We start from the raw sequence: 17,456 nt of genomic DNA, 5'->3' as shown, positions 1-17,456 counted from the left end.
CTTTACCAGATGCTGCTGCTGCTGATTTTCTTTTGGTTTGTCCACTCATTGTCGCTGCTAGTTCATAGGGTTCACTTTATGCTGACTCAAAAAGAACGGCGAGGAAGACATGGCAAGACGTCCGGTTCCATCATCAGAAAAGAAATGAACAATGTTTCACAGTTCAGAAAACTCACCACTAGTCTCAAAACTTATCATCGAAGAGATGGCTCTGAGAGAAAACTAAATTTCATCAAGCTAACACTATATATAGAACCGCAGATCAAACCCTAAGACCACCAAAGCCGTCTGCCCATGATCAGTGACGATTACACTCAGCCACGAGGCTTATTTTCCTCAACTAGAATGGTCTATTTTACAGAGCAAGTTTAACAGATGAACAGCACGGCCTGGATCCCGAAGTGTTGTGAAAACAGCATCACTTGGCCCCTCCAGGCCCCCCGAGTGTGAGCACAACATCATGAAGGTCACTGCCGCTCCTCTCTTGCTCGGACTTGATGACCTTGGCCGGGAACCCACGCCGCGTATGCTGACCGTAGTCGGGCAGGACGAAGCCTGTTGCCTGCGGCACCGGTCGGGCATGAACGGGGAACGCATGAGCAAGCACTGGGCGCTGATGGGGTGGAACCGCCGAGCTATTCAGAATCTGATGATGCATTGCAGGTCTTGGAGCTGTTACTCCAGGTCCCTGAGACGGAAAAAGGATTAGAAATGTCCGGGAAGTCAAAAAGCGAATCAACGCCGAATAACTTATTCATCATTTGCCATTAGTTCCCAAATGGATATGCTTACAGGAGCAAACAGAACTCCTCTGAAGAGTTGCCCGTTGACGACGGCTGTCATGAGGTACCCCGAATCAAAAGCTCCATCGATTGTGCCCTGAACCTCGGCTCCAATCTGCAGATAAAACAACCAAGAGAGGATATGCGTCAAAAACATGATTATATGGTAACATAAGCTAGTGTTGTGGAAGAGAAAGAGGCATACAAGAGATGGACCCGATGGCCGGAGGTGCTGCTTAGGTTCAGCTGTTAGGAACTGCATCTCGTGCCGTTGCTGTGGTGCAATGTTGCGGATAAACTGGTCGGTCTTCAGAGGCCTTGCTGACATACCTCCTCCTGTAGTCCTTAGAGAACCGTTGCTGTTGAGACGAACGAACGGTTGCAGCCCTGAGATTGACCCTCTTGGAGATCCTGAAAGCTTCTGAGCTGCATTCTGCTCCTGATCGGACTGGGAAGGCGACGAGTGTTGGGAAAGAGACAGCGAGTGCTCCTCCTGCTCCAGATCGATCTCATTTGGACCAACATCCCCAGTTTTTCTTCTTTTCACATGGCCATTCTCTGCACATGTCAACAACAATGTACCAGTGAATCTGATAATCGAGGATAACACTGACCAGTAGAAATTGTTGTAGCAGGGTTTTCACTTACCTATACCACGGATGTAAGTACTTCTTTGCTTGATTTCTGCTTCTCGAGGTTTATGGCCGATGTCCCCATTGCTCGCACTTGCATCCCTCTGCTGTAACATATTGAGCATCATACTTGTTTGTATCTTTGCATAGGAATTTAACATCATCCTACATACATGCAAGTTTATTCATTCATATGGAAATTAACAAGCAAGTTAGGGAACACACGTTTTCTGCCCTCAAGAACTTGCGCTTCTCCTGGCTCCAGTGGTTGCTCAAAATCTTGCACATTGAGATGTTGTAGCGTCCATTTGGATGCCCGGAACCCAATTGCAGAATGAGTAGCTCATTCAGGGGGCGTTCATCCTCACCACATCTGCGAATTTTCGGGGTATATGCTAAATTGTTATACAGTGAACTACAATGCTATTGTTTGCTAAGAAATTACACTGAATTGTTGATCTGTTTGTCGAAGATTACCCTCCATAGATTGCAACATCAGTATCCATGATGACCGCGGAATGAGAAAACCGGCCCTGAGGTTGCTGCCCACATGTCTCAAGTTGGGTCCAAGACCGGCTCATGACATCAAGAATCCATGCATCACTGTAGTATTGCTTATCACCAACTCCTCCAATTATGTAGATCTATAAAGAAAAGCTTTATTTAGGAAGTGGCACGATGAATTTCTTCAGGAAAGTAATCCCAATGTTTCAGTACATTATGCTGACCTTAGACCCAATGCCAAGAGCTGCATGACCTGCCCGGACACCAGGTGAGGCTCCTTTAACTGCCAACTGTGGATCAATGAAATGAACATTAGATTAGAGGAGCCTGATGTAGCGATATATCAAGATACAACATCGGCATCTATGACACAGTGCATGACAAGGACATGTCGCTTACCCGTGACCATGTCATGCTGTCCATGTCGAGCACGTCCACCTCGCCATGGTAGCGGTCGCCGCAGTCCCCTCCGTAGACAAAGAGCCTGTTGCCAACCGCGACGGCCCCATGGCTGTCCCTGGGAGCGGGAACGACGTCGCCGCTGACCTCCGGTGAGGTCCACGTCATGGTGGGCACGTCCAGCACGTGCACGTCGTTGAGGTAGTTGCCCTCCCCTTCCCCGCTGCCGCCAAAGACTACGATCCTGTCGCCGCCGGCGGCCGTGGTGACGGTGTGGCTCTCGCGCGGCGACGGCGGGGTCCCCTTGCAGGGCGGCCTGCTCCACTCCTTGGTGCGCAGGTCCAGCACGTGGAGGTCGTTCACCTTCTTGGAGCCGTTGGTGCCGCCGAACACCATCATCCGGTGGCCGATCAGCGCCGCGCCGTGGCTGTCCCGTGTGCCGGGCCTCTGCCCCGTCGTGGTCAAAGAGCTCCATGCCATCGTCTTGAGGTTCAGGGTCAGGACGTCGCTGAAATGCAGGCCGCCGCAGCATCCCTACATTCAGTATATATACGGCAGCACATTATGATCTGAGCGCAGTAGTATGTCACAGAAAACAAATGCTATAGATGCAGTAACATTCTTGCAGTATCATTAGGGTTTTGGTGATTAACCGAATGGATTGAGCTGCGTAAATTGACTGAACGAAGAAGTAAAAAAAAGGACGGTGGGTGCGGTGCCAAAGTTGATTTGTGGGTAGCAATCTTTCTCGAGTTTATGACTTGCTTTTGCGTGACCACCCCCATAACAGCACAGTACTACTATCGAGGAACAAGAAACTGGAGCGTGGTCCAAAAAGAGGTGAGAAAGAGAAAGAAGAGCTAAAAGGCCCTGTTCTTTCCTTTTCTATGGCTTCTCCAGGAGGACCACCAGAAGTCGGAGTGAAGAGCTCTCGATCTACTCCTACATGAGAATTGATTTCGTGTTCGTGATGTGATGAAAATTGAAAAAGGTAAAAGACATGCGTATTGCTTGCAGGTGGTGACAAACTGACGGTAATTCATCCTAGTGCGAAGTCGCTTTCTTTTGCTTTTCACTCTGGGAGAAAAGTATTACAGCAAGCAAGGAAGGACGACTCACGGACGCACTTTAGACGAAAGCTGCTAATTATTTTGCTACATCACTAGTGAGGAGGGAGCTGCAGCAGGACAAAACGAAACCCCATAAGATAATTAACACCAAAAAGGACATTTCTTCCTACCCAAAAGAGGCCCCCCCTTAAAATATTCAGAGCCTACCGTCACTTCATAGTTCATGCTAACCTAGTTCTAATCTGACGAGAGGTAAGGAGAAGAGGAACATTGTAGGAAGGAATCGCTCTGCAGCAAAAGGATACTGAAGAAGTAGCTACCAAACGAGGCATGATCAAAAGAAGAGGAGACGAACGAGGGAAGTAGCAATGGTGTGAAGAAACAACAGAATGGACTCGGATACATACCCCGAAGACGTAGATGACTCCTTCGAAGAAGCACGCGGAGTGCCCCCATCTTTCTGGAGGGTTGAAGCCGACCACCTTGGGGTACAGCCACATTGCCTTCCTCCTCCTCTCCATCCTCGATCCACTCTCTGTTTCACTTCCTCTCCTCCCTCGGACTCTCTCTGTCTCTCTCCTTGTGTGCGTGTGAAACGAGCAAGGAGGAGGAGAAGAAAGACAGCAGGAGGATATGGAGAGAGGAGGAAGAGAAGAGAAAGAAAATTGGGAAACAGTAGAGGGCAGAGGAGGAGGTCCCTGTTGCTGATGAGATTTGGCACAAAGGGGAGGGGAGGGCTCGGGTGAGCTAGTGAGACATCACACATCAATCAATCCATCCATCAATCCATCAGTGGGACGGACGGAGGGACAGACGTGGACTGGAAAGGATAGGTGCCTCTCAATTCATGTCCAAGGTTTGCAGCTCCACCGCCACCCACTGTGATGGATGGATGGATGGATGGCACACCACAGCACACTGCACTGTCTACCAGTCCTCCTGCCAAGGGAAGGGAGCTCGTGTGTTGTGACCTAGCAGTTGCAGAGGCAAAGTGTTTATGAGGCCGTGTAGTTGTTTGTGGTAGCAGTACCAGTGGGCAGTGAGAGTGAACACACACATACACACACGCACAGCATCTGCATCTGCATCTGTGGAGTGGTGGAAAGCGTGTGTAGTCGTCTGTGTTGTGTGCGCGGGGAAATGTGCGCGTGGGAATGTGTGGAGGAGTATCTAATTCAGCAGCGAGCACTCCTATACGTTCCCGTCCCCGGGCGTACACCCAACGCCGTTTGCTGTGCTTGGGTTGGAGCATGGATTTGTCTAACTGAAAATGATGGGGAGTGGGGAGTCATTGGGGTGTGTGGGGGATGGGATGGGGAGGCGCGTCACTCATGGGGTTTGGTGGTGGTGCGGATTCTCAAGCTGGATGACACTGCTCCTGCTCGGGGGGAGAGCGATGGATTCGGGTTCCTCACATGTGCCTTGGTCCTAGTGTTACTCTCGCCCTGTCCTCACGCTAGCCATAAACTACCTCTACTAGGTACTGTCACCATTCAAAAAAAAAAAAGTATAAGTTGATTTTGACAAAACTAACCACAAGTATATCTAAAAAAGAACTCACAAAATAACCAATATATCTAAAAAAGACAAGTCCATTTTAAGAAAACTAACCACTATATCTAAAAAAGAAGTTATAAAATAATCTGTTTTGAAAAAGTTTTCACGAAATGATTTTTTTGTTTGGCTCCATACCAAGCGGGGCCATGCTTCATAGCACAACACCACCTAGGACAGCGTCGTGCTCGTACGACACCACGGTCAATGGAGTCCAGCAGACGCCAACATTGCAGTTATTGTCAAAAGTGGGCCCCGCTTCATGTATTTTTGGCTCTGTTGGCCGCGGCGCTAAGCTTTGGAGCTTGGCTCCGCGCCCGATGGCATCGAGTCCCTTATGGCAATAAGGGCATGCTTGTGCATACTTAAATTTTAAACAGTTTACCTTTTAAATCAAAAATCAACACTATCAGATACATTATGACGTTTATCTTCATATCATATCTATATAATATTTTTAATACGTTTTTTTGAAAAGTTTGGTCAAACTTTATTAAGCTTGACTTTAAAAGTATAAGCCTTATTCATTTGGAACGGAGGGAGTATCAATACACAAAATCTCAACCCGAAATGACTTATATTATGGGATTACCAAAATTGAAAAACTCCGACCGAATTTGGAGGATTGAATTTTTCATTGATCACTACTTTAGATATCATATTTTGACATTTTTGTCAAGCCCAAAATACGGGGTATTTCGAGTTAAAAAATCAAGTTAAAATGTTTTTTGCATTTAAAATTTTGGGTTTAAATTTTTTGAAACTTCGAAATGTCATTTTTTTAATGGTTAAAAAACTGAGCTATTTGTAGCCCGAGCTCCAAACATATGCTTTCTAAAGATCTCTATACAGAGCATCTTCTTACCCTCGTTCCCAATTTTGTTTAATTTGGAAATACCTTTAGTTTCAAAAGCCAAGAAATACAATTTCAAACTACATCTAGCTAGACGGTGTGGTTGCCCTGACATGATATCATAAACTCATCTGATCTAAATAGTCGGAATTGTGAGGACACAAATTTCTCTAGCTTCGCGATTGCCGCCAAATAAACAACTAGAGTAATTTTCTTCGAAAATCGCCGACAAGACCTTGACAAATAAAGTCTGAGTAAAGTATGTACTCGACTTGCCTTTTCTCTCTTTTCCCTTTTCTCGTATCTCTTACCTAAAGCAGGTATGTTACATACGATGTTAGTGGGCTTTTCTCTCTGTCTTGGCCTAGGAAGGAATATGGATGACATCGTTTATCTTTAGACCTCTTAGGCCCATCTGTACTCTTGCCCTTACTGAGACACCATTTTGCTTTTGTTGTGATTTATATCTTTGTCATTGTCAGGGTTATGCCGAATAGGGCACCTCACCGTAGGGCCTTAAACTAGCAAACCTGGGTGGCCCATTTGGGTGGTGAAACTGTCAAGATTACCGGGCATCCCAGATTCTAGAAGATGGAGACCTATGCCAACTAAGTAAGGTCCAAGCCAATTCTAGAAGATTCAGGAAAACGCAAGACTTGTAACCTAAGACACGACATACTTGCCGACATAGTGTAGGTCTCCGTAGTCGACTAGGTTTCTACCTCCATCTAATCCTTTGTCTTGGTGCCTTCATAAGCCGGCCTAGTGAACACACTTAGGGCAACATACAACAGACTTCGGTCATCATTGTAATATATACAAGTTTCTAGATGATTCAAACAAAATATCCTATCATTGTTAGTTCTAATCTTTCAAATAAAGAGGAAGGCAAACTCATGACAGTGTTAAAAATACACCGCAATGCATTGGGTGTTCAATGGATAACTTCAAAGGGATAAACCCTACTATAGAAACTCCATCGATATTCACGAAATAAGGAATTGGACTAGTTTTTGACTTTCAAAGATGACTTAAACCTCTAATGAAAGAGGTAAATACGTCTACAAGATGTCATTACCATGTATCATGTAGCCGAAAGTGAATGGGTTAGTCTAGTGCATTGTGTCCCAAAGAAATGAGGTTTCATAATTGTGCCTAATGAAAATAATAAACTAACCACTGATCATTAAACTTGATGTTGTTCGACGTTTTCTTTGTCCTTTTTAAAAAGGAGTTGGTAATTTTCAGTACGATCAATCCTGCATGTGCGGCATAAAATGGTATTTATTTTATCCTTTTATTTTGGAAATTTGCGTTCCCATGATCCGGTATGACCACGAGTATGGTGGGCTCCCGCCGTACTAGTGCTCATTATCATGTCCAACAATGACACATTTACTTATTTCTTATTGTTTTTCTTTGCCGAATCTAACCCTAGTATTTCACGATTCTTTGCTAATGAACTCCTTTATATACCCACCAAGGTTTCTCTTTTTATTGTACAAAAAGATCTCATCTAAGGATGCACTATCTAGCACCAGGAATAGGGAAACCTTTTGGCATCATGCCACATCGTGGCCTCATGGGACAAATGTCAAACCTCTAGTGTTGGTCTGTGGAGCTAGTCTAGAGCTTCTAGAGAGCAGCTAGGGATAACAAGCCCGGATGGGGGATGGCCGGGGTGTTACAACCGACCACCACGTTAACAAGTGAAAGAGATATCCATCGGAGATTAACACCATGACGAGCACCAACAAGGATACAACCTTGCACACCTCGAGGACAAGATCTTACCATCGACACACATATGACCATGAAGCCTTAAAACAAGTGAGATTTGAATCTCTTCATCGACGCTCCTTCTTTCTCCAAAAAAACAGCGCACAATATCAACCAGCGCATTGATAAACTTGAGATATGTGAGAAAGAATAACTTTTTTCGAAATGGGGATCAACCCCTGGCTCTGCATCGAAAAGATGCATATGACCTTTGTTTATTTATTAAAAAGTAGCCAAGTCGTTAACATTATTACAAGTTTTTATGGATCACTCATGGTCAATACATGTATCAACCATCTAAACGGGGATAAACGGGAGACGCGCTAGTGGATCAACATGTGAGCATCTGATCAAGCTGCCAGTGCACCGACTGAATAAATCTTGTGCAACTGTCTCCAAACGGTTGCACCCAAAATATATGTCCTAGCGGTGCTCCTCCGGTTGGAGACATAACCACGTACAGGTCCAGTGTATAACGAGAGGAATAACCTGTAAAAAAGAAGCATGTTTGATGGTGTGAAGTTGCCGTGGGAGTTTGCAAACTCTGTGGTGTAATTTTTCTTCAGTTCCTCGGCAACGACACCAGAAAACAGTCTTGATGGTGCTTATTGTAACGCAGACGTCACACTGTTGGGGAACCCCAAGAGGAAGGTATGATGAGCACAGCAGCAAGTTTTCCCTCGGTAAGAAACCAAGGTTTAATCGACCAGTAGGAGAAATACGTGACTTCAGAAGGTGTTGCTAGCTGACTATTCGTAGGGCGCACTATCAGCGTCAGCAACAACGTGGAACCTGCACACAACACAACCAAAGCAATTTACCCTAACTTACAATGAGGTTGTCAATCTCCCCGGTTTTGCTGAACACAAAGGATTAGACGAATCGAGTGAAAAGAGATGTTTGCAGTAATTAAAGAAAACAGTGCTTGCGGAAAGTAAACAGAACAAGATTGCAGTAGATGAATTTATCGGTGTAAAGGAAAGGATCGGGGTCCACAGTTCACTAGGGGTGTCTCTCCATAAAGATAAATAACATGTTGGATGAACAAATTACAGCTGGGCAATTGACAGAATACCATACATGACAAGATGATTACTATGAGACTCGTTCGTGTGTAAAGTAAACAATAGAATTACCCTCGGATAAAATATTGTTGTTTTCTCCCTAGTAGCAGCAACACATCTACAATCTTAGAAGTTATTATCACTCTTTCAGAAAACTAGAGGCATGAACCTACTATCGAGCATAAATAATCCCTCTTGGAGTTACAAGCATTTACTTGGCCAGAGTATCTACTACCAACGGAGAGCATGCAAGATCACAAATAACATATGACAATAATATAATCAACCTCAACATATTATACAATATTCATCGGATCCCAACAAACACAACATGTAGGATTACATAAGGATGATCTTGATCATGTAGGGCAGCTCACAAGATCTATACATGAAGCATAAATTGGAGAAGACAACCATCTAGCTACTGCTATGGACTCATAGTCAAGGGATGAACTACTCACGCATTACTTCGGAGGCGGGCATGACGATGTAGAGGCCTCCAGCAGGGTGATACGTCGCAAACGTATCTAAATTTTTTGATGCTCCATGCTTGTTTAACACCAATTTATATATGTTTTGCTCATGCTTCGTTGCACTTTTATACATTTTCCGGCACTAACCTATTAAGAAGATGACACACTGTCAGTTCCCTATTTTCTGCTGTTTTTGTATTTCAGAAAAGTTGTACAGGAAATATTCTCGAAATTGTACGAAACAAGTTAATATTTTTTTCGTAACGAAGACAGAGTCCAGAGGGGAGTCGAAGGGGGGCAGAAGGGCGGCCACACCTTCCCCAGGCGCGGCATGGCCCTAGCCCGTGCCTAGGGCTGGTGTGGGCCACCCTGCCTCCACCGACATCGCCCCTCCACCTATTTAATCACGATCTCGGGAAAACCTTGAATACCCGAGCCTCCATCCACGAAAAGTTCCGTCACGGATGCCATCGCAGAACCCATCTCGGGGGTTCTGAAGCTCTTCCCGGCACCCTGTCGGAGGGGGAAATCATCGCCGGAGGCATCTACATCGCCATGCCCGCCTCCGAAGTGATGCGTGAGTAGTTCATCCCTGGACTATGGGTCCATAGAAGTTGCTAGATGGTTGTCTTCTCCAATTGGTGCCTCATATTTAGATCTTGAGAGCTGCCCTACATGATCAATATCATCCTTATGTAATCCTACATGTTGTGTTTGCTGGGATCCGATAAATATTGTATACTATGTTGAGGTCAATTATATATTCATGTCATATGTTATTTGCGATCTTGCATGCTCTTGTTGCTAGTAGATACTCTGGCCAAGTAGATTCTTGTGACTCGAAGAGGAGGTATTTATGCTCGACATGCCTCTAGTAATCTGGGAGAGTGACAGTAACTTCTAAGATTGTAGATGTGCTTTTGCTACTAGGGAGAAAACAACAATTTTTATCCAAGGGTAATTCTATTGTTTACTTTACACACATTGCTTAATGCGATAATTGATGGTGCTCCAGTGATGGCGTCAGACAATCTTATTGGCAGTTATCGTGGAAGTGGTTGGGAAACCCCAAGAGGAAGGTGTGATGAGCACAGCGGCAAGTTTTCCCTCGGTACGAAACCAAGGTTTAATTGACTAGTAGGAGAAAGGCGTGACTTCTGAAGGTGTTGCTGGCTAACTAGTGGCAGGTCGCACTACCGGCCTTAGCAACAACGTGGAACCTGCACACAACACAACCAAAGTACTTTGCCCCAACTTGTAGTAAGGTTGTCAATCTCACCGGTTTGCTGAACACAAAGGATTAGACGTATTGAGTGGAAAGAGATGTTTGCAGAAAGTAAACAGAACATGATTGCAGTTGAATTTATCAGTAAAGGAAACAGGACAGGGGTCCACGGGTCACTAGAGGTGTCTCTCCATAAAGAAATAGCATGTTGGGTGAATAAATTACAGCTGGGCAATTGATAGATATCGACCATACATGACAAGATGATTACTATGATATTTGGTATTGGGCATTACAACATAATACATAGAGCGTAATCCAACTGCGTCTATGACTAATAATCCACCTTCAGGTTAGCGCCCGCACCCCTTTCAGTATAACGTTGCAACCAATAGACTATCGTATTAAGCAATGTGTGTAAAGTAAACAATAGATATACCCTTGGATAAAACATTATTGTTTTCTCCCTAGTAGCAACAACACATCTACAACCTTAGAAGTTATAAAGTCACTCTCCCAGGAAACTAGAGGCATGAACCTACTATCGAGCATAAATACCCGCTCTTGGAGTCACAAGTGTCCACTTGGCCAGAGTTTCTACTAGCAACGGAGAACATGCAAGATCACAAATAACATATGACATGAATATATAATCAATCTCAACATAGTATACAACATTCATCGGATCCCAGCAAACCAAACATATAGGATTACATAAAGTTGATATTGATCATGTAGGGCAGCTCACAAGATCGATACATGAAGCACAAAGTGGAGAATACAACCATCTAGCTACTGCTATGGACCCATAGTCCAGGGATGAACTACTCACGCATCACTTCGGAGGCGGGCATGGCGATGTAGATGCCTCCGGCGATGATTTCCCCCTCCGGCAGGGTGCCGGAAAAGCTTCAGAACCCCCGAGATGGGTTCGGTGATGGCGGTCGCGACAAAACTTTTCATCGATGGAGGCTCGGGTATCTAGGGTTTTCCTGAGAAGATGTATCAATAGGCGAAGGATTGAGGTCGGTTGGGCGCTTGATGGCCCCACACCTGCCCTAGGCTTGGGCCAGGCCTAGGCCGCGCCTAGGGGTGGTGTGGGCGCCCTGGTGCGCCTCTCCGTCCTCCCTCCAGACTTCATCTTTGTTTCGATAAAATATTGACTTCGGCTTTTGTTTCGTCCGATTCCGAGAATATTTCTTGTACAACTTTTCTGAAATACAAAAAACAACAGAAAACAGGGAACTGGCACCGTGGCATCTTGTTAATAGGTTAGTACCGGAAATCATGTAAAAGTGCAACGAAGTGTAAGAAAAACACATATGAATTGGTGTAAAACAAGCATGGAGCATCAAAAATTATAGATATGTTTGAGACCTATCAATAATTTGTTGGTTGCAACTTCATACTGAAAGGGGTTCGGACGATAACCGGAAGGTGGATTATTAGTCATAGACATAGTTGGATTACGGTCTATGTATTATGTTGTAATACCCAAATAAATCTCATAGTAATCATCTTGTCATGTATGTTCGATATTCTGTCAATTGCCCAGTTGTAATTTATTCACCCACCATACTATTTATCTTTATGAAGAGACACCTCTAGTGAACTGTGGACCCCGGTCCTTTCCTTTACACTGACAAATTCAACCAATGCAATCCTGCTCTGTTATTTATTGCAAATCTCTATTCTCTTTAATTACTACAAACATCTTCTTCCACTCGATACATTTAATTCTTTGTGTTCAGCAAAACCGGTGAGATTGACAACCTCACTATAAGTTGGGGTAAAGAATTGTGGTTGTGTTGGGTGCAGGTTCCATGTTGTTGCTGACGCCGGTAGTGCGCCCTGCCACTAGTCAGCTAGCAACAACTTCAGAAGTCACACCTTTCTCCTACTGGTCGATTAAACCTTGGTTTCGTACTTAGGGAAAACTTTCTGATGTGCTCATCACACCTTTCTCTTGGGTTTTCCCAACCGCTTCCAAAACGACCGCCACCAAGATTGTCTGGCGCCATCACCGGAGCACCATCACAGGGTGCCAGGAAGAGGTTCAGAACCCTCCTGAGTTAGGGTCTGCGATGGCGGACGCGACGAAACTTTTCGTGGATGGAGGCTCGGGTGTTTAGGTTTTTCCCGAGATCGTGAATAAATAGGCGGAAGAGCAAGGTCAGTGGAGGCCAGGGGGCCGACACCACCCCTTGGCGCGGGCCTAGGCCTGGCCACGCCAAGGCATGGCGTGGCCGCGCTGTGGCTCCTTTTCGACCCCCTCTGGACTATGTCTTCGTTACGTAAAAATATTGACTTTGGCTTTTGTTTCGTTCAATTCCGAGAATATTTCCTGTACAACTTTTCTCATATACAAAACAGCAGAAAATAGGGAACTGGCACTGTGGCATCTTGTTAATAGGTTAGTGCCGGAAAATGTATAAAAGTGCAACGAAGTATGAGCAAAACATATAAAAATTCGTGTAAAACAAGCATGGAGCATCAAAAATTATAGATATGTTTGCGATGTATCAAGCATCCCCAAGCTTAACTCCTGCTCGTCGTCCAGTAGGTAAGTGATAACAAAATAATTTTTGAGGTGACATGAAGCCAACACAATCTTGATCAAGTTATTGTAAAGCATTGTAAGCTGGGATCAAAGTACTATAAACATAGGCATGATAGATATAATTCTAACAATAGAACTTAGCAACTATGTTATAACATAAGAAGTATCTCAAACAAAGGATAATGAATAATAGTGCATTGAAAGCAATTGTTTGTTTATGAGCATAGAGAAAACATAGCAAAGTGGTACTCAACATTTCTTTTATGAAGTAGCAAAACATAAATGCTAAGACACCTTCAAAGTTCAAAAGGTGACTAAATACAAGTAATTTAAGAACAAGCAATAGCATAATCATGAAACAATCAATAATAATTTGGGACTATGCACATTGCACTAAGAATGACAACTATGCTCTCTTAATTGGTGCATAAATAAGAAGATGAAGACTCAATATAAAAGTAAAATAAAGACTCTTTGCAGAGTAAGCAAGATTAACAAGTTTTATAAACCTTCCAAAAAGTATGGTACTTATTAGCTTTGAGCTCTCATTGCCCCTATCATAAGCATCTTGAATGGTTAAAGTTAATGTGATGGAAAATATGAGCTATGTGCTTGACAAATCACAAGTTGAAAATCTCATGCCCCTTGAATACGAGTACCTAAACCTCATGCTACTCAACTTAGGTCCCAAATAAGTTCTTGTCATTGGAAGTATACATGTATCATCGAGAACCGCCAACAGGGTACCTCCTACCCCATGATATGGAAGTACTCTTGTAGGAGCAATCCCATGCCAAAATGACAAGACAAACATAAAATGAGCATCTCAGCAATCTTTTTATTTACTATGGGTATAGTTTTTTTTATTGAAAATGCTTCATAGAATTCTCACTATGGTTCGCCGTAAATTTTCACCATGAATGACGTGTGGCTTAGATTAGTGACAAGGGATTAACTTGTCAATGCCTACGGGTTATAGGCTAGGGTTTAGTTAGAAGTAGAGGGCAAGTAGATCTCGAAGGTTTCAGCCGAAAAGTACTCGACGATTATGAAAACTAGGGTTTGTGAACAATGATTCGATGATCTCCTCGTCCCTCGACTCCCCTTTATATAAGAGGTGGAGCCGAGGGTTTCGTTTTGTACAAGTTACGTAGTCCGGGACGGTTTCTAACTCATCCCGCCAGATTACAAACAACACTTCCTATTACAATTCTACTTTCCTTAATATGTCTTGGGCTCTCGAACCTTCTTATTCTTCGGGTAGTGGGCCTTCATTAAACCCCGGGTACTATCTTTGGCAGGCCCATTTGGGATGCCTATGTCAATTAGCGGCCCAGGCGTTTCTCTAACACATATACAAACTCCATGGACTTACAAGTTTTCATTTTATTTCGCACCGCTAGGCATCCATAAACAAAAGAACATGACATCAACTAAATATGAATAAGTGCAATGTTGAAAGCGTTCCCCATGAAAATATGGTTGTGCTAACTCCCAACTCGCAATTTGCAAACATATAAACTTCATAAGATAGTCACAATGATCAAGTTTATTAAGTGCAAGAAAGTAAATGTGCATCAAGTTCATGAGCGCTTTACTAACTAATTTTCTCATGCAAAAAATTTAATTTGGAAGATAAATAAAAACATGATGAACATACTTGGAATAGCAATAATGCTAGTAGGTAGATATGGTGGCACAATTGGCAAACTTTGGTTTTTAGTGGTTGGATGCATGAGTAGAGTTCATACTCAGTACAAGTGGAGGCTAGCAAAAGAGTGGGAGCGACCAACTAAGAGAGCAATAATGGCCATAATCATGCATAGCGACAAAATATTATCAATCAAAGCATAAAGTGATATTACAAGTCAAAAACTAAGTGATCATAGAGGCTTTAGTTGACTGGTTATAGTCATAACATGGTATAAGCATGTGCCAAGTCAACCCAATAAAGCATCAAAGGAGAAAACCACGATATTATGCTTTTTATGATGGAGACAATACATGATTATTTCAATGGCACATTAAGCACTCTCAGCTATTTGAGACAAGTCATGCTACAACAATAAATACTAAGCATATGACAATAATAACATCCAACATGACATGGCAAAGTCTATGCCACCATCTAGACAAGCTTCCTTTTGCATCACTATATTCATGAAACATTTTACTCGTCTCCAACACCAATCAACTTATTTGAAATAGCCTTGTATGAAACCGTCACAAGTGCTGGAACGGCCGGTAAAAAAAAACAAGGGATTTCTATTTTCATGCCCTCGGGTCCTTAGTTGTGCTCAGTTTTCCCCAGCCGCTTAGTTTTTCCTCAGTTTTGCCCAAGCCTTGTCTGAAACCGTCACAAGTGCTGGAACGGCCGGTTGCCCGACGGGTCAACAACTTTGACCGTTATCTGCTGACTAGTGTGGCCACATAGAGCCCGCAAACACACGTCAGACCATCATCTTTGTTTGACCGTAAGCATCTCCGTATCCCTGACCAAAACGCGGACGAGTGGGGCTTCGGTATATCGAATGACAAGTGGGGCCATGACGCTGATACAAGGGGCAATACACGGGTAGGATTAGATTTTTAAACGGAGCTCTACAACGATGGCACGGAGGAGGTGGCCTGCGGGGTGCCGAGATTAGACCGATGTCCACAAATAACTGCATGAGGCGAGACTAGACGCATTAGATAGTTATGAACTAGACGCGTTTAAGCATGCAAAGAAGAGAAGAAATGGTCAAGGACATCGACGACTACCTCAACACTTTGACTGACGGTGTCGGACACGAACGCGAGCAATGTAGAGAAAACTAGTGTCTCTCCTTTCTGGCGTGTATAGATGGGTGCTAGGGGAGTGTGGTGGCGAAGGGAAAGACCTCGTGGTGGTCTGTGGCGTCTGATACGTCTCAAACGTATCTATAATTTCTTATGTTCCATGCTAGTTTTATGACAATACTCACATGTTTTATACACACTTTATATCATTTATACGCATTTTCCGGCACTAACCTATTAACGAGATGCCGAAGCGCCAGTTCCTGTTTTCTGCTGTTTTTGGTTTCAGAAATCCTACACAGGAAATATTCTCGGAATTGGACGAAACGAAAGCCCAGGGTCTTATTTTTCCACGGAGCTTCCAGAAGACCGAAGGAGATACGAAGTGGGGCCACGAGGCGCCGACACCATAGGGCGGCGCGGCCAAGGAGGGGCCCGCGCCGGCCTATGGGGTGGGGCCCTCGTGCCTCCCCCGACTCTGCCCTTCCGCCTACTTATACTCTCCATCGCGAAAACCCTATGACCGAGAGCCACGATATGGAAAAAGTTCCAGAGACACCGCCGCCGCCAATCCCATCTCGGGGGATTCAGGAGATCGCCTCCGGCACCCTGCCGGAAAGGGGAATCATCACCCGGAGGACTCTACATCACCATGATCGCCTCCGGACTGATGTGTGAGTAGTTCATCCTTGGACTATGGGTCCATAGCAGTAGCTAGATGGTTGTCTTCTCCTCATTGTGCTATCATGTTAGATCTTGTGAGCTGCCTATCATGATCAAGATCATCTATTTGTAATGCTACATGTTGTGTTTGTTGGGATCCGATGAATATGGAATTCTATGTCAAGTTGATTATTGATCTATCATATATGTGTTGTTTATGATCTTGCATGCTCTCCGTTGCTAGTAGAGGCTCTGGCCAAGTTGATACTTGTGACTCCAAGAGGGAGTATTTATGCTCGATAGTGGGTTCATGCCTCCATTGAATCTGGGACAGTGACAGAAATTTATAAGGTTGTGGATGTGCTGTTGCCACTAGGGATAAAACATCAATGCTTTGTCTAAGGATATTTGTGTTGATTACATTACGCACCATACTTAATGCAATTGTCTGTTGTTTGCAACTTAATACTAGAAGGGGTGCGGATGCTAACCCGAAGGTGGATTTTTTAGGCATAGATGCATTGTGGATAGCGGTCTATGTACTTTGTCATAATGCCCTAAGTAAATCTCATAGTAGTCATCATGATATGTATGTGCATTGTTATGCCCTCTCTATTTGTCAATTGCCCAACTGTAATTTATTCACCCAACATGCTATTTCTTATTGGAGAGACACCACTAGTGAACTGTGGACCCCGGTCCATTCTTTTACATCCGAAATACAATCAATCGCAATCTCTGTTCTCTGTTGTTCTTCACAAGCAAACATCATTCTCCACACCATACGTTTAATCATTTGTTTATAGCAAGCCGGTGAGATTGACAACCTCACTGTTACGTTGGGGCAAAGTATTTTGATTGTGTTGTGCAGGTTCCACATTGGCGCCAGAATCCCTGGTGTTGCGCCACACTACACTCGTTCACCAACAACCTTCATGTGGCCTTCATCTCCTACTGGTTCGATAAACCTTGGTTTCTTACTGAGGGAAACTTGCTGCTGTACGCATCACACCTTCCACTTGGGGTTCCCAACGGGCGTGTGCTTTACGCGTCATCAAGCTAAATTTCTGGCGCCGTTGGCGGGGAGATCAAGACACGCTGCAAGGGGAGTCTCTCA

At 44.1% G+C, this 17,456-nt stretch overlaps 1 protein-coding gene across 2 annotated transcripts; it reads right to left on the bottom strand.

Annotated features, from left to right (window-relative positions):
• Positions 1 to 163: 163 nt before the first annotated feature.
• LOC124666633 (acyl-CoA-binding domain-containing protein 4-like) lies at positions 164 to 4,016 on the bottom strand. Of its 2 annotated transcripts, none has more exons than XM_047203973.1 (9): positions 3,795 to 4,016; positions 2,318 to 2,851; positions 2,143 to 2,208; positions 1,892 to 2,058; positions 1,640 to 1,787; positions 1,431 to 1,521; positions 988 to 1,340; positions 793 to 897; positions 164 to 688 (listed from the first exon to the last, which is right to left on the bottom strand). In XM_047203973.1, exons 1-9 carry the CDS (start codon positions 3,906 to 3,908, stop codon positions 419 to 421), a joined length of 1,848 nt encoding a protein of 615 aa, XP_047059929.1. In that variant the 5' UTR covers positions 3,909 to 4,016; the 3' UTR covers positions 164 to 418. The 2 variants fall into 2 exon arrangements, with proteins under 2 accessions (XP_047059929.1, XP_047059931.1); XM_047203975.1 differs by having other exon boundaries at positions 1,431 to 1,518.
• Positions 4,017 to 17,456: the final 13,440 nt, after the last annotated feature.

Source organism: Lolium rigidum, chromosome 6 (genome assembly GCF_022539505.1).
Source record: "Lolium rigidum isolate FL_2022 chromosome 6, APGP_CSIRO_Lrig_0.1, whole genome shotgun sequence".
Taxonomy (NCBI): Eukaryota; Viridiplantae; Streptophyta; class Magnoliopsida; order Poales; family Poaceae; genus Lolium; species Lolium rigidum.
This window is presented reverse-complemented; position numbering and strand designations above follow the sequence as displayed.

Coding starts and splice junctions, on each gene's coding strand:
- LOC124666633 (XM_047203973.1), bottom strand. CDS start 3,908: ATGGAGAGGAGGAGGAAGGCAATGTGGCTGTACCCCAAGGTGGTCGGC. Junction 2,852..3,794: donor GAGTCATCTACGTCTTCGGG/GTATGTATCCGA, acceptor TACTGAATGTAG/GGATGCTGCGGCGGCCTGCA. Junction 1,522..1,639: donor AGTTCTTGAGGGCAGAAAAC/GTGTGTTCCCTA, acceptor AATATGTTACAG/CAGAGGGATGCAAGTGCGAG.